General features: G+C 48.5%; 2 protein-coding genes across 4 annotated transcripts in view; one reads left to right on the top strand and one right to left on the bottom strand.

The window, feature by feature from the left end:
- The window catches only part of CSGALNACT2 (chondroitin sulfate N-acetylgalactosaminyltransferase 2), a 46,583-nt gene extending 44,253 nt beyond the window's left edge, over positions 1-2,330 (top strand). For all 3 annotated transcript variants that reach the window (XM_011973191.1, XM_011973190.1, XM_011973192.1), the window contains one exon: positions 579-2,330. In XM_011973191.1, coding sequence (XP_011828581.1) covers positions 579-871 — 293 coding nt within the window. In that variant the 3' untranslated portion in view covers positions 872-2,330. The remainder of the gene's footprint in view (positions 1-578) is intronic.
- A 9,333-nt stretch (positions 2,331-11,663) lies between these two features.
- Positions 11,664-21,552, bottom strand: part of RASGEF1A (RasGEF domain family, member 1A) — a 34,928-nt gene continuing 25,039 nt past the window's right edge. The window contains exons 3-13 of the mRNA XM_011973189.1: positions 20,084-20,206; positions 18,902-19,039; positions 17,757-17,978; positions 17,271-17,345; positions 16,786-16,878; positions 16,204-16,306; positions 16,046-16,125; positions 15,113-15,304; positions 14,075-14,198; positions 13,575-13,647; positions 11,664-13,368 (exon numbers count right to left, since the gene is read on the bottom strand). Of these exons, the coding sequence (XP_011828579.1) occupies positions 13,344-13,368; positions 13,575-13,647; positions 14,075-14,198; positions 15,113-15,304; positions 16,046-16,125; positions 16,204-16,306; positions 16,786-16,878; positions 17,271-17,345; positions 17,757-17,978; positions 18,902-19,039; positions 20,084-20,206 (1,248 nt within the window). The 3' untranslated portion in view covers positions 11,664-13,343. The remainder of the gene's footprint in view (positions 13,369-13,574; positions 13,648-14,074; positions 14,199-15,112; positions 15,305-16,045; positions 16,126-16,203; positions 16,307-16,785; positions 16,879-17,270; positions 17,346-17,756; positions 17,979-18,901; positions 19,040-20,083; positions 20,207-21,552) is intronic.

Below are 21,552 nucleotides of genomic sequence, written 5' to 3'. Positions count from 1 at the left end.
GTTTAATTTTTTTTTTTTAAGTTGATTTGTAGGGGTTAATTCTGAATTCTGAATTTGAGTCCTTTGTCAGATTTGCATATTACACATACCTTCTCTCCAGGAGTAAAAATGCTGAGCCAAGGGGGCTGAGACGGGAGGATCGCCTGAGCCACGGAGGTCGATGCTGCAGTGAGCCATGATCACACTACTGCACTCCAGTCTGGGTGACAGAGTGAGACCCTGTCTCAAGAAAACATAAAAATTTAATGGTGGTGAGATTATAGGTGACTTGTATTTTCTTCTCCTTTGACTTTCTGTAGATTTTCTACAGGACTGTGAAATTTACAAAGTTCTTAAATATTTAACCCCATTTTGATACTCTCAACAACCAATCTTGAGCTCCTTGAGTCCAAGTGTCAGCTCAAAACTGAACTTCCAGTGATTGGAAGTCACTCCTCCATGCCAGGTGTCTCATGCTATCTTTGTGCCGAACCATCCCATCCCTTTTGAAGCAGAACATTTAAACATTTATATATATATATCCCTGTGTTCTGGCTAATAATAGGCAGATATTTATAGTGTCAGTTTTGATCTTACAGGTGGATTTGACATGGAAGTGAAAGGTTGGGGTGGAGAAGATGTTCATCTTTATCGAAAATACTTACATGGTGACCTCATTGTGATTCGGACTCCAGTTCCTGGTCTTTTCCACCTCTGGCATGAAAAGCGCTGTGCTGATGAGCTGCCCCCCGAGCAGTACCGCATGTGCATCCAGTCTAAAGCCATGAATGAGGCCTCTCACTCCCACCTGGGAATGCTGGTCTTCAGGGAGGAAATAGAGACGCATCTTCATAAACAGGCATACAGGACAAACAGCGAAGCTGTTGGTTGAAATCATAATTAATGTGTTACTGTGTGAACCACAAACCAGCACTATTTATTTAGCCTTACTTCTACTTCCAGATGCAGTGCCTCTTTTGGAAAAGACTTGTTTATTTTTCATATTCTTTCTGACATTACTTTAGCAATTCAACTTGATGTAAGAAGAAAAAGCAAATGTTTCAACACGAAATCTCTGTTTTGTGAGAATATTGCACTATGGAATAATTGACAAATTGAAATCTCACATTTGTCCCAAAAGTTGTTTTGAGTTAGTTCTACCTGGTGCCCATGTTCTGACTGTGTGTGGGATGGCATGGTGTCCTGATTGCATCTAGGTGGAGCAGATGGAATGTGCTGGGCCGCTGTTGGGTGGAGAGCAGCACATTCTTACAGAGGAGATGGAGCGTTATGAGCATAGTGTGTGGACAGGTATCTTCACCTGCCCACCCCTGAGTCAGCCTGCTTGATTTGATAGCTCAAAGAATCCTTTTCCACTGAAGTAGAGGATAATTAATTGACACATCTGAAATCCCCAATCAGTCAATCAAGAGAAAGGTAGAAATAAAAACTCCTTAACTTAACTGTTGCTTACACCCCTGAAAGTCTGTTTTTAAGCAAATGGGTAATAGTAGAAAATAGGTTAGAATCTATGGCTTGATTAAAAATATAATGTTATTACATTATCATTTTCAGGATTAGTAGTCAGAGTTGCTGTAAACTATTTTGAACAAACAGAAAAGAACATGGAAACATTTTTAACAGAGCATTTAATTATGTTGGAGTACAGGATCCTAGCTGTGTCTGGGAACATTAGTTTATGTTAGCCATCTACATCAGGGTCTTCCCATGGTGGGTCAGAATAGATGAGTATAGCATGGTTTTGTTTGTTTTTGCTTTCAATTTTCTCATTTGGCATGGATCCATATGTATTTACTATCCTTTTTTCTAATGTATTAATATATGCTACGTTTGTATTTGCATTACTATAATACTTTGAGTTGAAAAAGAGTTTCATTGTGGAGAGAAAAAGCAAATGTATGCCACAAGATCACTCTGATTTGAGAAAAGGGAGGAGGGGAAGATAGTCTGAATGGAAATCTGAAATATGGAATGTTTTATAGAAATATATCACTTGTATATAGAATGTTTTAACTGAGGTATAAATTAATGAGACAAAGTGAAGAAGAAATTATATTCACATAGGACTGCACTACATTATTTATCACACATGGATCTATTACCATCAGGTCAATTCCTAGTATGCATAAATTTTTTAACCTTTGGCTTTTAAAAGAGACCTATGTTGAAAACCCCTGAAAATTCACTGAAGAAAAATCATTATTCTTTTTCTCAGTAAATCATATAATCTGAAATATTACAAATTTCAAAATTCTAGGTGCTATATTAATTCAATATTACAATAACTCTTACCCAATTATTCTTACAGATTTTAAGTTGTGGTGGTTTAGTGATTTTTTTTTTTTTTTTTTTTTTTTTTACGGAGTCTCGCTCTGTTGCCCAGGCTGGAGTGCAGTGGGGCGATCTCTGCTCACTGCAAGCTCCGCCTCCCAGGTTCACTCCATTCTCCTGCCTCAACCTCCCGAGAGCTGGGACTACAGGCGCCTGCCACCTCGCCCGGCTGGTTTTTGTATTTTTTAGTAGAGATGGGGTTTCACCTTGTTAGCCAGGATGGTTTCGATCTCCTGACCTCGTGATCCGCCCGTCTCGGCCTCCCAAAGTGCTGGGATTACAGGCTTGAGCCACCGCGCCCGGCCCATGATTTTTTTAAAGATGTGTGAAATGTTCTTTGCAAAATAATTCAGGCCACTGTCTCCTTTTATGTATTATTATAATTATTTATTATGAAGACCATTGAATTATGATATTTAAAGTGAGAGAACTTAATTATTTGCAAAGGTAAGTTACAGCTTGTTTTTTGAGAGAATCAAATGAGTTTACTTTCGTTCCTCTTGTTTTTAAACTAGCTTGTAGCTTAAAGATGGAAGCTAAGCAATGGAAATGTTATATGCTTTTGACATTTATTAAATGGTACCAATAAAGTATTTTATTATCAAAAGCTAAATGAAAATGGATAAATTTATTTCTGTTGTAAAGTATAAAGACAGAACATTACACATAACGTGTAATTGTGTACTTTAAAAATAAAACAGCAGTGCCGCAGCTGTTCAGGTTAAAATATGGGGCATTACCGGGGACAGGTCCCTTGTGCCCCTTCTTGATCACCTGCACTCACCCTCTCCATAATAGTCATGCTCTAATTTTTGTGATAGTTTTTACTTGTTTTTCTTCATAGTTTTCCCAGTTACGTATCTCCCAACAGACTGTTTTGCCTGGTTTTGAATTTATATACATTATTATTTCATTATATATTCTCTTTCATTCAGTGTTTCTGAGGTTCACTCATGTTATTCTCAAAATTAGTCAATTTTTATTATTGAATAGTATTTCATTGTACGGTAGGGAGGGGGAAAACTCCTTCCCATCTTCTCAGGGTCCCAGCTGGGCTTGAAGATTAAATTGGCATAGGATAGATTAACAAGAGAAAAGCATATAAATCTATGTAATACAAATTTTATGTGGCGCAGGAGCCTTCATAAAGAAATAACAAAAGAAGTAGAGTCAGTTACTTAAATACTGAATTGGACAAAGACTAGTAAACTGTGAAAATGTGACTATATTTTGTGGGAGGCTTAAAAAATAGTTATTTTAACAAGGTCTATACAGTGTTCGCCTGGTCTCAAACTTCTTGTCATTGAAGATAAAGATGTTTGATGCCTTTCCTTCTAGTATAGTGTCTTTCACACTGGAATCCATCTCCTGCTCTTAAGAAACAGCACAAAGGTCAGTCACCTTTTTGTACCTGCTGTTTTTCATGTGTCTTTAATTTAAATAGTATGCCAGAATGGCATATTTTAACCTCTTCAGTATGAATGTACTACTATACTTATTCTACTGGTAGGAGATACTTCGGTTGTTTCCAGTTTGTTTTTATATTCTCTTGCTGGTAACTGTTTGGGTTGTGTGTAGATTTTTGTGGTTTGCTTTTGCTGTTAACATGAGTGTTGTCGTGAACATCTCTTGTAAGTGTGCCAGAATTTCTCCAGGAGTAAAAATGCTGAGCCATCGGTTGTGTGCATGTTTAACTTTCCAAAGTGGACCACCTTCCAGCACTGGGTGAGTTCATTTTGCATCCTTGACAGTACTTAATTTTGTCGGGCTTATTAATTCTTGCCAATTTAGTGGGCTTTAGGCATGAACTGTAGTTATGATTTATCTCTAGTCTTTTTGTTCATTTTTACCAGTTCCTAGGGATTCTTCACATATTCTGGATACCAGTTCTTGTTGGTTTAATGTTTGCAGATACCTTCTCCCATCAAGACCAATGTGGTTTATCTTTTCCCATTTTTGGTGGTACTTTTTGATGAATAAAAAACTAACTTTATTGTGACTATCTTTTTTCTTTATGATTTCTGCTTCTTTCAATAGAATTTATTTTTTAGAGCAATTTTAGGTTCACAGAAAAATTGAACAGAAAGTACATGGAGTTTCCTTACGTCCCCCTGCCCACACACATGCACAGTTTTTTCCATTATCTACATCTGCCACCACAGTGGTACATTTGTTACAACCAGTGAACCCACATTGACACAAAATAATCACCTAAAGTCCATAGTTTACGTTAGGGTTCTTTCTTGTACATTCTATGGGTTTAGACAAATGTATGATGACATCCAGTGTTATAGTATGATACAGAACAGTCTCACTGCCCCAAAAATCCTCTAGGCTGACTATTCATCTCTTCCTACCTACCCTCTAACCCCTAGCAACCACTGATGTTTTCACTGTCTCCATAGTTTTGCTTTTTCCAGAATGTCATATAGTTGGAATCATACAGCATGTAGCCTTTTCAGATTGACTTCTTTGACTTAGTAGTATGCATTTAAGTTTCTTCCATGCCTTTTTATGGCTTGACAGCTCATTTTTTTTTAGTAGTGAATAATATTTCATTGTCTGGATGTAACCACAGTTTATCCATTCACCTATTGAAGGGCATCTGGGTTGCTTCCAAATTTTGGCAATTATTAATAAAACTGCAGTAAACATCTATGTGCAGGTTTTTATGTGGACATGTTTTCAACCTTTAAACAAATAACAAGGAACGCAGCTGCTGAATCATATGGTAAGAGTATGTTTAGCTTATTAGCTTTGTAGGAACCTGCCAAACTGTCTTCCAATATGGCTGTACCATTTTGCATTCCCACCAGCAATGAATGAGAGTCCCTGTTGCTCCACATCCTCGCCACCATATGGTGTTGTCAGTGTTTCAATTTTGGCCTTTCTAATAGGTGCATAGTAGTATCTCGTTGTTTTACTTTACATTTATCTGATGACGTATGATGTGGAGCATCTCTTCATGTGCTTATTTTCCATCTGTATATCTTTTTTTTTTTTTTTTTTTGAGACAAGGTCTCACGGTTGCCCAGGAGGCTAGAGGCTGGTATGCAGTGGCACTATCATGGCTCACTGCAGCCTCAACCTCCTGGGCTCAGGCAGTCCTCCTGCCTCACCTCCTGAGTAGCTGAGACCACAGGCGTGCACCACCTCCCCTGACTAGTTTTTTGTTTTTTTTTTTTAATAGAAACAGGGGTCCCCCTATTTACCCAGGCTGATCTCAAACTCCTAGGCTCAAGCGATGTGTATCTTCTCAAGTGATGTGTATTTTCTTTTGTGAGGAATTGGTTTCTACTTTTTATTGATTTATGACCTCATAATAGGGAAGGATTTCTTTAAAAATACTGTTGTATATTCTCAATATCTCCCATGTAATTTCACTTTTCTCAGTTCTTTAACCTAAGTGGAAGAGATTTTTGTGTATGATGTAAGGTAAGGATTGCATTTCACTTATTTCCAGCACTACGTACATACTTTACCTGCTAATCTGCAAAACCATTCTTATATCCCATAAGATGTCCCTGTGTGCATCAGTCTGATTCTATGCTCTCTTCTGTTCTGTTAGGCTACCACTCTATCACTTACCATTAGCACTGCATGGTATAAGTTATTGTAATTTTATGCTAGTCAATATTTGGGACATGTAGTCCACTCAACTTGTTCTTAAAGATTATCATGGCTATCACAGGCTTTGTAATTTCATATAAATTTTAGAATACACTTACTAGGTTTCATGAAAATGTATGCATTTGATTAGAATTTCATTGAATCTGTAAGATCACTTTGGGGAGTCTTTATGATACGAAGTCTTCCAATCTATTCTATTTGGCTTTATTGTCTTTCAATTACGTTTTATAATTTTTCACACTGTGGACTTACATGTGCTGTTTTTCAGATTCTTCCTAGTTACTCTGCATTTTTGATACCATTGTACCTTATCTTTTGTGTTACTGGTGTTTAGAAATCATTGATTTTGCATGTTAATTTTTGTGTTCAGAAACTTTGCCAAAAACTGTTAATTCTAGTAATTAGAATTCTTTTGCATTTTTCATGTTTTACATAATGTCATATATATGAATAGTGAGTTTTGTTTCCTTTCCATTTTTAGGTCTTTAGTTCTTTTTCTTGTCCTCCCATGCTTGGTAGGATTTGTTGTGCAATGCTGATGGAAGTGGTAATAGTGGGCTCCCTGCCCTGTTTCTGATTTCAAGGGCACTGCTTTCAGGGTTTCATCAGTAAGTGTGATGTTTGCTGGAGGTGTTTTTGTAGATAACCCCGTCAACTTGAAAAACTTCCCTTCTGTTATTACTTAGTGAGTTTTTATCCTACCTAAGAGCATTTATCAGATACTTTGACTACATCTGTTGAGATGTTCATATAATTTTTCCGCTCCTTTAAAGTATTAAATTGATGAATTAATAGATTTTCTCAAGTACTTTTGCATTCTTGGGACGAATTTCGGTCATGATGTGTTATTTTTATTTTACATTGTTTGATTTGGTTTGCTTACATATACACACATGTAAGTATTCACATTTACACATCTCATATGTATTCATGTCGGGGGTGTGGGTATGTATATACTTCAGGTGTTTTTAATCTATGTTCATGAATGAGATTGCCTATGACTTCCCTTTCTCTTCCTTGTTGGGCATTTTTGTTTATTTATTTGTTGTTTTAATTGACAGGATCTTGCTCTGTCTCCAAGGCTGGAGTGCAATGGGGGCGATCATGGCTCATTGCAGCCTCAACCTCCGGGCTTAAGTGATCCCCCTACCTCAGCCTCTCAAGTAGCTGGGACCACAGGCACACACCCCTGCACCTGACTCATTGTTGTTGTTGTTGTTGTTGTTGTTGTTGTTGGTTTGTGTGTAGAGACAGGGTCTTGGTTTGTTGTCCAGGCTGGTCTGGAGCTCCTGATTTCAAGTGATCTTCCCACCTTGACCTCCCAAAGTGCAGAGATTACAGGTGTGAGCCACCATGTCTGGCCCTCATTAGGCTTTTCTGTTGAGGTTATACTAGCTTATAAACTAAGTTACAAGTGTTCCTTCTTACTCTGTTTCTAAAAAAAGTTTTGTAAAACTAGAATAAATTTCTTCCTTGAATATTTGGAACTGCCTGGAAGAATTGCCTGAAAGCCACTTGGGCATGAACTTTTCTATCTGGGAAGATTTTTGATCAGTTGTTCAATTTATTTAGTAATTATGTAACTATTCAGACTTTCTATTTTTTGTAGAATAAGCTTTCATTGAGTTATTTTGGGTAAATCGTAATTTTCTAGGAATTTATACTGATAAATTTGAAAATTCAGATGAAATCAATATCCTCCTATTATCTCTGTGATATGTATAAGATCTATAGTGATATCCTTTTTTTTCTCATTCCTGATATATTTATGCTTTCTATTTTTTCTTGATCAGCTTTGCCAGGAGTGGGCAGATTTTTTTCAATCCTTTTAAATAACCCTTACCAGCCATGTATGAGAGATCAGTTGCTTTACATCCTCCCCAACACAGTATTTCCAGTGTTTTTAATTTAAACTCTTTAATTATAATTTCTAATGGGTGTGTACAGTTCTTTTCATCTTAGTTTATAATCAGGGAATGATATCAAGTACCTTATCATATACTTATTGGCCATTTAGATATCTTCTTTTGTGAAATGCCTGTTGAAGTTTTTCTGCCTTTTTAACAAAAAAAAAAGTTTAATTTTTTTTTTTTAAGTTGATTTGTAGGGGTTAATTCTGAATTCTGAATTTGAGTCCTTTGTCAGATTTGCATATTACACATACCTTCTCCTAGCAACGGCCTCTCTTTCAGTATGTTAATGTTATCTGTCAGTAAACAGAAGTTCTTAATTTCAATAAAAACCAATTTTCTTTTATGGCTAGTGATTTTGGTGTCCAATTTAAGAAACCTTTCCTACTCTCAGAATTTTTTAAATTCTTTTTTTGACACTTCATTGCATTGCCTTTCATGTTTAGGTCTGTGATCCATCTGGAAATCGTTTTGTATATGGGTTGCAGTAAGAGTCAAGATCCATCCTTTAGTTTTTCTTTTAGGGAAGGTCTGTGGATAGCAAACGCCATTGAGTTGTCTGTAAATATCTTTATTATCTCTCATTTAACAAATAGTTTTAAAAAGTAGAGAATTCTAAATTGGCCATTATTTGTCTTTTTAGCACATTGGAGTTACTACTCCACTGTCTCTTGGCTTCAGTTATTTCTGCTGTGAATCATCAGCGTAACAGCCATCATCCATTGAAAGCAATCCACTCTCTTCTTTTCTGTTCTGTGTCACTATGATACATCTGTGTGTGGGTTTGTTTTTTTTCTGGTCCTGCTTAAGATTCTTTGGGTTCCTTGGATTGTTACTCTGAAAAATTCTCAGCTGTTTTCTTTTCAAAAGTGATTTCTGCCTCATTCTCTCTTTGCTTCTCTAACTCTGATAACATGTTAAAACCGCTGTGCCCTCCATGTCTCCACCTGTTTCTTGTTTTCCAATGCTTTATGTGTTAGATTCTGGTAATTTCTTCAGAATTATGATCAGATTTGGAAAAGAACCAAATAGAACATCTAGAAATGAAAACTACAATAATTGAATTTTTTAAATCCAACAGATGGGTTGAACAAAATTAGACACAGCTAAGGAGATTTTTTTAAAAAACTGGAATATAGGTCAGAATGTTTGTTTCTACTGGATGTTTAGGGGCAGTACAGGTTCAGGGCCAGTTCAAAGAATTCTCAGCTTAAAGTTTGTTGGACCAGTGTTGATTTGTGCTGCAAAATTTTGTGAAGCTCACTGATTCATCGTTATCAATTATCAAGGTAAAATTTCCCTGCCTCCATTCAGTGCTGAGGTTCAAATCAGGGAGTTTTCCTAGCTCCCTCGGTGGGGTTTGGGTGGAGCGCCTTATTTCAAGCTCACGGCTGCACTGAGGGGTGGCTCTTTGAGATGCCAGCTTTATGGGCTGGGGTCTCCTATTTGATTCCTCATCTTGAGGCAGGCCCTGGATGTTTTTCTCTACCCCTGTGGACTTGAAAACAAGTTCATGGTCCTTACCCTCAGGCAAAGCAGGCTCCAGAGCTTCCCTGACTTCTCTGGCTCCCTGCCTTCACTTGGATTTTTAAATTTGGTACAACTTTATCATTTTCAGTGGGCACGCACTTCATCTCTCACACTGCCAGAAATGGACAAGTGGTGCAGTTTACTTTCTTACACTCTTCCCTGCACTGTTGCTGAACCACTCAGCCCTGCTGCTGTACAGCCGTACCTGAGCGTCTGCACCTGAGCATCCTGGTGCTGTGGGGTAGATACTTGTGAGGTGTTCGTCAGCCCCTCACCTTCCTCACAGTATCCTGACTTCCTTGTTGGGAGTAAAGATTGAAATTGTGTTAACATCATCTAAACTGGCCTGCATATGGATTGTAAGTTTTGCCTCTTGAAGTTTTGAATGCAAATTGGTGGGAATTCTTTCCCATTTATATTTCTGTGCCAGTTGGATCGAACAGTGACTGTGGTGAATGCTAACATGCTTCATATGGACCAGGACCCCAGGTGTTCCTTTGAGAAGGGAGCCTTTGCTTCACTTTTCCCAAACGGTGCTGTGGCCTTTTGCAGAAGTGCTGCTTGGCGTCCCCAGCACCAGGGCCAGTCCACAGACAGCACTGACTGTGCTGACAGTGAACCGGGTGCCTGCTCTGTCTGCCACCACAGCCCTGCAAGGGAGATCAAATGAGAACATGGAAGCTATAAGGTGAACAGCTTGTCCAAGCTTCTCCAGCTGGGGGCTGAAGACCAGCGCTCACTCCAGGTTCCCCAGGTCCTTGCTCCCTTCCTGCTGCCTTGTGCCTCCCTGAGTAGCAGGGCCTATGTTCGCATATGGGCATGGTAGGTGTGTGTCACAAGCAACGTGTGTCACAGAAGTCTCCATGGCTTAGTACAGATCTTTAGCTTATTCTGCTACATCTGACACTCGGACATCAATTTGTTCCTGAAACGTGTGAAGGGTGACATTCAGCCGTCACACAGGGATGTGCTGGTCACAAGGCATATAGACTGTCACCCACCGAGTGCTTCTCGCACGTACTGTGCAGCCCAAGGCTTGGACTAGGCCCCCACCATGTTGCCAGTTCAGGAGGTGTGTGGAGGGGCCTAAGAATGGACATTCAAACAGGTTCCCAGGGACCCACACTTGAGAGCCACTGCCCATGGCAGAGGATGGCCCGCCCAGCTTGAGGTTGTATCCAAGGCCAGGGCAAATTATGCACTCCCCCTTCTTCAGCTGAGGCAGATGAACACTTCCAAAAATAACTTCACCAGGAAATTAGGGATGCCATTGGATTTAAAGACCTAAAAAATATCATTCACTAAAAGCTCAAGCATCATCTCCATGTCCCCATTTCCTCCACAGACACCTGAGCACCTGTCCTTTACTGCCCACTGCATGGGGTGGCAAGGCCCCAAGGCCCAGCTTCCATCCAACACAGGGGCTCCTGGCTGTCCAAATTCACATCCCAAATTCAGCCCCTGGGTCACACTGGCCACATCCCAGTGGACAGGACCCACATGTGGTTGGCAGCTGCTGTACTGGACAGCACAGATATAGGACATTCCCTTACCCCAGAAAGGTTTCTGTTGGATAGCGCTCATCTCGTGGGAATGATGACACTCAGCGCATAGTGAAAGATGAGCTGAGTTATCCCTGGGGTGCAGTCCCCACCTAGTCCGGGCCTGAGAACCGCGGGAATGGGCAGGTTGGAGGAGCGGAGGGGAGTACCATGTCCTGGTTCTGGAGCCTTAGTTCTTTTCCTTCAATTCTCGAGCTCTCATGTGCCCCCCAGTGAACCCCTCTTCTCTGTTACTCTTGAGTATAACTCATGACACCAGAAGCAGCCCCTCCAGACCTGCTTTCTGCAGGCTGCCCTGCAGGATTGTGTCCAGGGGTTCCCCAACCTCCCCTGCCCCAGAGAGGCCATCTGACTCCTCTGCAGTCACACAGCCCATACAGCCTAGCTTAACTAGGTATCCTGAACTTACGTGACCATGCGACCATGCAATACAGCAGCCAGTGATATCTTTTTGGAGCTCACATTGAGGAGAATAGGACTAAATGTGCCTCCTATAGCTTTTTTCGAGTCTTGCCTTATCCAGTGGAAAGCCCTTTGTCAGAAAGTGTTGCCAACTGGAGACAAAAGTCCCTTGCCCAGTTCCTCCTGGGAAGGCCACAGCAGGCCTGGCAGCCTCACCCTCCTCCCTGCCCCAGGGGACCCACGTCTCCAGCCAGCAGCAGGGCTGCCCCCTCACCATACACACATAGCAGGCAAGGGAGGGGAGTGACGTGTTCTTTTATTGAAGCAAGTATGTCCAGTCACACCAAAACTGACATCCTGCATTATGGTACAGCTTCATACTCAGAGTTCATCTTAAATACCAAAACATCAAATCAGGGTATGTATCAAATTGGGAAAATAAAGTAGCAAACATAGACACTGTTTCAAGTAGGTACTAGAACTGATCACCTGTGAAGTGCACGTGGATGTGTACAGAAACCATTCTAAGGCTGTATTCCAAATATATATTCTCAAGTTTTAAGCCTTTCTCATCTCAAAGACATAAACAAAGCAATATGTACTATCAATATACAATCTGTACTAGCTAGAACCTCAGAAAGTGCAAACACACTGTGACAATACAGTGGAACTATTCCTGCTCCACCCAGGACCAGAGGCATGGGCAGCGGGCCTAGGGCTGCCTCCTCCCCAGGCCCAGCCTCTCCCAGTGTCTTCAGGCTCTCCCAGGAGCTTTGGGAATTGGGACCTGGCCCATCCTCACCCAGGCTTCCCCATTAATCAAGGCTCCTGCAGAAGCCGGGAATGCAGAGAGGGACGAGGGTGCGGAATTCCTGCGAGGGAGACGGTCTGCGTGGATGGACCTCACGCTTTCTGAAGGACAGCTGTCCTGTGCCATGGTCAGTAGTGCCCAGGGTTCACACCAGGAAGTCAGACATGGGAAAATGGAGTGTGCTCCTCTAGCTGGATGTAGAAAACACCTCTCAGTATTGGGCAGTTTTATCTGAATGAGCTCCAGCAGTATGGCCTGGCGAATTTTGTTTCTAATTCCAATTAGGGGCGCTGCCCACCCAGGTGGGAGGAGGGCTGTTGGCTCCCTCCCCTCTGTAGGTAGGTTTCAAGACTAGCTCTAAATGTCACCACCCTGGAGTCAGCCGTGTATTTTTCTTCATCACAGCTCAGTGTGTCTTTCCGTCGCAGCCCAAAAACCTGACAACTCCATGCTTCCCTCCCTTATTTTAGATTTCCTGCTTTCTAAAATGTAGTTGAAGAATGATTTGCTGGACACATTGTCACAGAAAATATGCTGCCAGGTGCCCCCTGCCCCTCCCTGACCCCACAAATCCCTGAAAGGAAAATGAAAATGTAAACTTTGGACAGCCTGTACTCAAAGGCTCACTTCCAGAAGTGTGCGGACGTGACCTCCCAGCCACCAGCCCTCCTGAGGGCAGGCGCCCAGATGGAGTGGGACTCACCGCAGCCCGAACCACAGAGCAGGAAGACCAGACCCCAGTACCCTCTAAGGCACTAACCCCGACGTCAAGAGACACTGGCTGGAAAGGCGTCCGAGCAGGCAGGGCTCACGTTGGTTTTGGTTGGGTTTTTTAAAATATTTTTTTCATAAGATGTTAATAATCAAAAGTAGAAAATAAAAATCTACATTTCATTAGAATAAGATGTTATCATGGATGCCATCTCCCATGATACTCTCCCCTCTCCCTCCCCAAAGCAGGGCCCTGCCCTGTTATTTAAAATAAACAAAAAAACTTTGTAAGTGCCAAAGGTTGATGCATGAAATAATTACCATTTTTTTTTCTCATAAAAGTTATATACAAAATGGACCCCAACCAGTGAGGCCTCCTCATCTCAACCCACATCAGTCGAAATTTAAACCCAGTTAGTGCGCGTGCTTCCTCTGGCGTCGCGGGCTGCATCCGCCTCAGGCTCTGTTCAGGAGGGTGGTCCTAGAGGGGGACAGGGGACAGGCAGCACTCAGGCCCGAGCAGGGCAGCGGGTCTGAGCCATCCTCAGCCTCCCACCAAACATGTCCGGCAGCCCCGCACCAGGGACGCGGCAGTGCACAGGCCCCCTTTCCAGGAGGGTGACCCTTGTGCCCACCCTGAGTCCTCCCTCTTCCTCACAGACTCCCATGTCGCTGGCACTCTCCTACCTGAGGGTCTTCCAGCTGTCTTTTTCCATGTGGTTCTCAGGACCCTCACTTTCAAAGGAGGCGACGAAGAGAGCTGAGAGACAGGAAAGTCCCTCAGAGTCTGCGTCCCCATGCAGTGTCTGCCTGAACCCAGCTGTCCCTTCAAGGGTGCGGCCCAGGACAAGGGGACAGTGACCTCTGGCTGGGCTGAACACAGTTCTCTGCTGTGTGGGGCTCTCAGGCTGCCTGCTGGGGACTCTAGGAAGGTTCCTCGTGTTGCAGCTCCTGCCCTAACCCCATGTGACCCTCTCCAGTGGTCACTGGAAACTGAGTCTCTTGTCCTTCTCTTCCATCCATCCCACGACCCACCCTCATGCACACTCGCCCATGCGAGCAGAGCCAGGCCTGTGTGGCATGGAGCAGCCAGCAGGCCACCTCCCAGGGCAACCCCAAAGGGCACCGGGCCTGGACAAGGAGTCAGGTGGGGAGGGAGGCATGCTGCATTGGGAGGCAGCCCTCACCTTCCTCGCTGTAGATGGGCGCCGTGAGCAGGTAACTCTGAATCTTCTTGTCCTTCTCGAAGGGACACTCTACCTGTGTCCATGTCATGAACTCATGGATCTGTCTGGAGATCTCCCAAAATTTCTGAAGGGAGCAAAACCAACTGATGTTCATCTGTCACCTTAAGCACCAAACACTCGGTCAGGGCAGGGGACGCAGGTTTTGGCCTCAGTCTCCTGCCCACTTCACTGGTCCCAGCGAGATGGGACAGTGGCCCTGCACGCTGACCCCGTGGCCATGGTGGCATGCCATGCAGCCTCAGAGCCAGCAGGCGTCCCCCAAGGCCACTCTATCTAACCCTCCACCTGGGCCATCAGGCCGGCAGCAGGGTCTCTGCCTCTCTGTGCAGGGACCCAAAGAAGGCTCTACTGATGACTCCAGCCTGAGGCAGGCACCCCATCCACACCCAGCCCAGTGGCGCCAGCCAGAACATGTCATGATGTCCCTTCTCTGGGACCTTCGGAGGGATCCCTGCTCCTGCCCACCCCTCACCTGTGTGAGGTAGGCATCCGGCAGCCCAGAGCCTCCTACACCTGCCCGGCCACCTATGTCCCACCCTCCCATCCTCAGCAGGTGCCTTCAGGCCCACCAGGCAGGCTCTTCACTTCCATCTGGAATTCTCTGCCGCCTCCTCCCTACTCAAGTCCCTTCCTACCTAAACCCCTCCTGACTTCCAATCCCACAGGGGTGGACAGGGCTGTCTCCCTGTTGGGGCCAGGCTGGAACCACGGTCCTGGATAAATACAATTCCCTGTGACTCCAAGCTCTGCAACTAGGCCATCCACCCAGAAGTACAGACGGGCGCACCTCAAACCTCATAGTCAAACAGCACCCCTGACCCACCATAAGGCTTTCGGTCTTGAAGGCCCTTGTGAACCTCAGGCAGGGCTCAGGAAACCCACAGACCCTGACCCAGGGCTACTGCTGGCAGCTCCAGTAGCTCAAGACAGTTTCCACCTGGCCTGCCCTGTGCCGGGACCCCATGGGGCTGAGCTCACCTTGAAGTTAATGTGCCCGTTGGGTAGGTGGTTGGTGTGGATTTTGTGCAAGAAGTAGATGTCCTTAACAAAGAGGTTGAACACAGGGATGACAATCTTCTCACGGCTGCTGTTGGCCATCTGGGACCTCTGCGTGGCCCCCTGCAGGGCTGTGCGGTAGTTGCAGAAGTTGCTGGACGGGTCCATGTGATGCTGTGGGCACAGGGAGGACCTGGTGAGCATCACAGCCCCATGCCCCTCTGACCTGCTCAAGACACCCCTCTGCAGAGCAGGAGGCAGCAGACAGAGAAGGCACCTGGCCCCTGGGCAGCCTGGGAGTTAGCACAGGGGAGGGGACGCCCAAGGTTGCCTGGCTGAGCTCTGGAGCCAGGGCTTCTGAGTTCAGGTCCCGGCATCCTCTGGAAAGCCATAAAGAAGTGTCATTGCCCTGCCTGCCAAGCCTGACCCCCTCGCCCTCCTTCCTTTGAGACTTCCCTTTGCTCCTCTACTTAGATCAACATCTCCCAGACCTGATCAGCTCTACAAGACACATGCTTTGCAAAAATGGACTCTGTGATCACACACATCTGAGGAAGGCTGCAGATGATCCTGTCTGCCGGCCTCTGGGCCATCTAGACAAGCTAGGACCTGGAGACACTGACCAAGGAAAAGGCAGGGTCTTCCAACACAACCCCACTCTTGTCAAATTCTTGCTTAACCGCCTTCCACTCTGGAACTCGCCTTAGGCGATGCCGGGTCCGCCTGAAGTAACCGAGGACACCTTAAGTCCCCACTGCTGGAGGATGAACACGCCAGGCCAACTCAGCCAGCAGGTAGGTGCTGACCACAGGGAGAGGACAGCAGCTCCCCACCCCCACTGTCAGGGCCCCCTTCGAGCCGTTGCGGGACAAAGTGGGTGCGGCTCGCAGCTGTGACAGGGACTCAGGTGCCTACCTCCAAGACATCAAACTTGGCTGTCTTGACCTTGGACCAAGTTTTCTTCAGCCTTGCCACAGGACTGAGATTCATGCCAGCTGCAGAGGACAGCAGGTAGGGTCAGGGCTGGGGGGCGGGCCACACAGCAGTCCCACCCTGGGTGCCCAGTCACTCACAGATGATGGCCATCATGGAGTTGAAGTTCCCAATGTTGAAGCACTCCCGGGCCACATCAATGAAAAACTCCAACATGCGGGTCCGGTGTTTCTTCTTCACCACCTGGAAGGTGGCAGGTGACCTCAGCACGGCGCTGCCAGGGGACAGCAGGAGCTGGGGCCACCGGGCAGAGGAACAGAGGGGCAGGGAGGACCTTGGGACTTAGCTTCTGGCCACAGTGGGCTGGTCCAGGTCTATGGCTGCGTCTGGGAGGCCCAGACATGCGCACAGCCTATGCTCAGGCTCCTCAGTCATCAAAGGGAGGGCACCATCTGTCCCAGAGGGCTGTGAGGGCCGGCAAAGCCTCACACAGGCAAGAAAAATGGTGCTGGGCATGGGGAGCACTCCATGGACAGGGTGTCTGTTGTCACTGAAGGAATCGCTGTATGTTGGGGTTGGGGGACCACCAAAGCCCTGACAATGCAACAGGGACTTCGTGCGTTCACTCTTAAAGTTCCATCATCTAACTTCTGGGGCAGGATCAGGGCCTCACTGAGTGTGGGCATGGCAGCCACCCCACCATGTCTGCTGTCGGTACTTACCCGGCACACCTCAGTGGCCACCAGCATGCTCAGGCAGTTGAACCAGTTGTCGTAGGCCTCCAGGCTGTAGGTCTTAGTCAGGTCCCCTCGGCACTGGAAAGGACACAGCAGGTCATAGGGGGCCTGGAGGACCCTGGCTGGACAACTCAGTCCCCACAGCTGGCCCTGGTCCCCAGCCATGGCTCAGCCTACACTGCAGCAGCCTCGATCATGCCTGCCTGCTCCTTGCTGCCCAGTGCAGGGCTGGCAGGCCAGGCTGGCTCCCCAGCCCAAGTCTGTGACCTTTCCCAGCACTCATCATCCATGACCAGCACAGCCATCTAAGGCCTCTTGGAGCAGGTGCTAGGAGGGCCAGTGCCACATCCATCAGGGCTCATGGCCCAGCACTCCAGAGGCACTAAGTGAGGCCCACACCCACCCTGCATGGAGTGCAAGTGCCAGGCAGACAGGGCTGGCAGGGGTGCCACGGGCCTTGGCCCACTTACCCTGTGGTTGTCCAAGGAGTCCATGTGGCTGACGATCTGCATCAAGTCCTCAGGGTAAATGCTGCTGACCCTGTCCTGGGGTGGAAGACAGCAAAGGGAAGGTGACAAGCCTCCCCTGGAGAAGGGACAGCACTGCATAGGCGTGGACACAGGGAGAGGAGGAGCTGCCCAGGGCATAGGACCTTCACCTCCTCCCAGGCCAGTCCTCCATCCTAGAGCCACTACAGTCCCCACTGCAGGACGACGCTGCTCCAGCTCCTCCCACTGACACAGCACTGCTGTGCTCCTGAGAATGTGAGTGCCAGGCACAGAGGTGCCCGCCACTCAGATGGACACACACCTGGCATGAAGTGTAGCAGCTGGGACTGGCAAGCGGGCTTCCCTGATGGCTCAGCGTGACTAGCAGGGGCCTGCAGTGCTGTGCTGAGAGAGGCACTGTGGTCCCGCAGCCCCCGCCCCCCAGTCAGGGCATGAAGCAGCACTGACCAGCTCAATGTGAGTCAGCTGCTGGGCCAGCACCAGGGGGTCACAGCACACGCCCAGGATGTCCTTCTGGGCGGCTGGTGGCTTGGTCTTGAGGATGGGCCCCTTGTCTACAGCCGGTGGTCGGAGCTTCTCGCGCAGTTCCTGGAGCTGGCTCCGGGCAGCCAGGGACAGCAACAGGCTCTGCGTCATCTGGGCAATGGCCTTCTTCACTGTGCCATTCTCCTGTGGGGTTGAGGGCAATAAGGGTGCCAGCATGGGCTGGCAGCAAGCCCACCACCACTGTGGGTAGGATCCATCTCACCTCCAGGGATGTGCCTGACCAACGTAAGCCCACAGCTCCTATCTAAACCTCAGCCTTCAGGCCTTCAAGGACAAAGTGGGGCACAGTGTGGGCTCCCCTGAGGACTGCTGGGGAGGGGTCTCAGTGGGCTGTCCTGCTGCAGAACGAGGCTAAGGGCAGAGACAGGCTCAAGGCTGAGCTTTTGGGTCTGAAAAGCATGACTTCTTCAGAGGTGGCCCACTGAGGTGCTTCCTGCAGCAGAAGCGGCCCATAGAACAGTTCAAGGCATGGGAAAGGCTTCTGCCAAAGCCAGGAGTCTCTGCCCGCTAGGTGGGGGCAGCCTGGGATCCCTGGCTCCTCCTGGAGTACTCTAGGTGAACAGGAGCTGCTAAGCACAGGAAATGCTTCTACTGTGGAGGCCCAGTTGGCCCAGGCATCTCCAGTTTTCTCTCCACCAAAGGCAAGGGTGAAGACATTTGAAAAATGGGAGGCCTATTTAAAGCCTTACCCCCACCTCCTCTCACTAATCCAGGACAGGCAGAACCTTACAAACTCTCAATAGGCTCCCACTCCAGGGACAAGAACAGCAAGGGCCAGGAGAGAGAGAGTCGAGGCAATGATCGCCAGGCCTGCAACTGGGCTGCAAGGTCCCTGTGTGCAGTATCATGAGTGACCCTGGCCCACTGCTGGACAGCTGAGCTGTCATCTGGGGGAAGGGAGGTTGAATGGGGCCACCCAGCAACTCTCCTGGGGGAGTAACATGGAAGGGGACCACATACAGAATTATCCCCGAAGCCCCCACCCTCCCAAGGGCAGACCCTGACACACACCCAAGGACCCTGACCAGAGCCCAGAGAGCACTCACCTCGTCGCACTGGGTTACACGGTGTGTGATGGCTTTCAGCTCAGCCATGGCCTTCTCATCCTGGAAGTCATAGGGGAAGGCCTCCGTCCACTCCTTCAGGAGCTGCACGATCTTGGCTGAGAAGGACTTCAGCTTGGCCTGGGGCAGCAGAGGATACAGAGTGAGGCCCCACAGGGCAGAGCAGAGGACAAGATGGCAAATTGTGCAAGCTTCCCACATCCCCGGGCCACACCCCAGGGCCTGTGCTGGGCACAGCCCCCAATTGCGTGCCACCTGCAGTTTGGCCAGACCTGAACCACCACAGGACTCCTGTTTGGTTCCTTCTTCCTTTCCCTTAAGTTGGCTTTCTTTTTCACTTAAATAAACTTATATTCAAAAAACCTACCCCATCTCTAAGGTGACAAAAAACTAATTCCATTTGCTCTAATAAGAAGTCACCCATAAAAACAATACAGTAAAATAACCCAAGCCAAGCCATCCAGTTAGAGGAGAGCTCCCGTCTGCCCCCCACGGTTGAAAGCAGGGCGGCAGCGCTGAAAGGGGTGTGACCCTGAGGAGAGGCGACGCGCCCCCGCGCCCTAGTCCACAGGCACGCACGACCCCACCCAGCACAGGGCCTAGAGCATGGGGACTGGCCCTCTTGGCTGAAACGACTTCGACCCTCTCAGAAGATGCCCGCGCTGCCTCAACCCCCATGGAGGGGGAACTGTGCCCGAGGCTCAGTCGCCGCGCCCCCATCCTCCAATCCCCTAGAACGCACCACGGGCCAAGCCCCTCCTGCGCCCACAAAGACTTTGCGCCAGCCCACACCAGCCCACTCAGACCGCTGGACCTCGCCGCCGGCCCCTGCACCACCCAGTCCGCAGCCCTGCGGCTTTCTTCGCCCACGTCGCACAGCCTCCAAACCACAGGATTACGCCCACGTTGCCGGCTCGGGCCTCCCCCTCCCACCACGCCCCTAACCCAACCCACAGCTCCATCCCAGACCTCACCCCAGCCTGGTGTGGCGCCACGCCCCAACTCAGACCCGCCCCACAGCCCCAGCCAGGCCACGCCCCAACCCTAGCCCTGACCCCGCCCCCAGGCTCCACACGGAACCCCGCCCCATGCCTCCAGCCCCTAGCCTTGACCTCACCTCCCGCCCCCTGCCCCCGCCCTTGCCCCAGCCAGGCCCCGGATCACCTTTTCAGGCCCGGCCTCCAGCTGCTGCTTCTGCTCCACACAGATCTGCCCCACACGGGCCAGCAGGTCATGAGGGGGCATAAAGACCCGGGAGCTCAGGAGAAAGGTGAAGATGTACGTCCTCTGAAGGCAGGAGACGGAGAGAGGGCGGAGGGAGGGTGAGGCTCGGTGGAAGCAGGCCCCCCGGGGGCTCACCGCGCTGCTTCACCTGGCCCGGCTGCTTCCCAGGCCCAGCACCGCCCGTCCGGCGGCCATGCCTTCGCCTGCCCGGTTCCCTTCGCCTTGCAGGCCCTTCCTCCTCTTACTGCTACCTCGGCCCTGCCTACCTAGGAGGCACAGCTCGAGCCCCGCCTCCCAGCAGCTCTCCGAGGGCTCCTAGCAGCCTTGCTCCACTGGGATTCTCCCCCTCTCTGCCCCAAGCCACCATAGGGCTAACCCCAGCCTGGGACGTTGGTAGGGCTCCATGGGGCTCGCTGCGCCAGGATGCAAGCCAGTTGCTTCTTCAGATCCTCGTGGGCCGGGCTGGAGGTCAGCGGTGGGGAGGGTGGGGGATGCAGGGAGGTTAGCACAGGAGCGGGGCCTATCGGGAGCAGGGCTGATCCATGGGGCGGGGCCTCATCAGCAGGGTCGAGGCCCCATCAGCAGGGGCGGGGCCTGAGAAGCAATGGTGGTGGGGGTCCCTGCACTCTCTGACCAGCTCTGGGCCTAGACCCTGACTGCCAGAGCAGGGCCTCTCCATACCACTTCCACATGCCCTCCATCGAGATCCTCATGGGCTGGATTCTTGGGCCTTTTGTCTAATGAGGGTCAGTGTCTGTGGGAACTTCACTTTGGCTCCTGCTTGTGGACAGGGTAGACTTGCAGGTCAGGGAGACTGCCTGGGACTCCCTAGAGGGACTCTGCCCCACGTGGCTGCTGCAGGCTGGGCTGCCCAGGAGCCTCTGCCCCTACTCCCAGCCCAAATAACCCTGTTTTTCTTGCCCTAGCCAGAAGCAAGCCAGGTTGTATTTGCTGAGAGTAGAGGCCTCCTGGAGCAGGACTCAGGGGCCTGGGCTGGCACTGCCCACCGCAGCCCTCCCTAGAGCACCGGGGACTCCTCTAACATCCTGCAAACTTCCCACGCCCTGCCCCAGGCTGTGCAGCATGGGGACTTGGGGGGTCAGAGCCAGCACATCTCTCAGAGTCTACCTTCTAAGGAGACAACCAAGATGTGGAGGAAAGGCCCGCCATGGAGCTCTTGGCCAAGGGCAGGGCACCCAAGGGGAGAGCCCGTGCATCTCCAAGGAGGAGCACGGAGACCATGTGTGTGTGTGTGTGTGTGTGTGCATATGTGAGTGTGTTCAGCTACCCGTGCACATGGGGAACGGTGGGGTGGCGGGGGAGGGGTAGATGCTCAGCAGAGGAGCCAATGCCCAACTGGACTTTCCTGCCCCTACCATCCCTCTGTCCTCTCCTGGGAAGCTGGTCAG

The sequence above is a fragment of the Mandrillus leucophaeus genome, unplaced genomic scaffold (genome assembly GCF_000951045.1).
Source record: "Mandrillus leucophaeus isolate KB7577 unplaced genomic scaffold, Mleu.le_1.0 Scaffold1352, whole genome shotgun sequence".
Lineage (NCBI taxonomy): Eukaryota > Metazoa > Chordata > Mammalia > Primates > Cercopithecidae > Mandrillus > Mandrillus leucophaeus.
The sequence above is the reverse complement of the archived record's forward strand: the minus strand, read 5'-3'. Positions and strand labels throughout refer to the sequence as shown.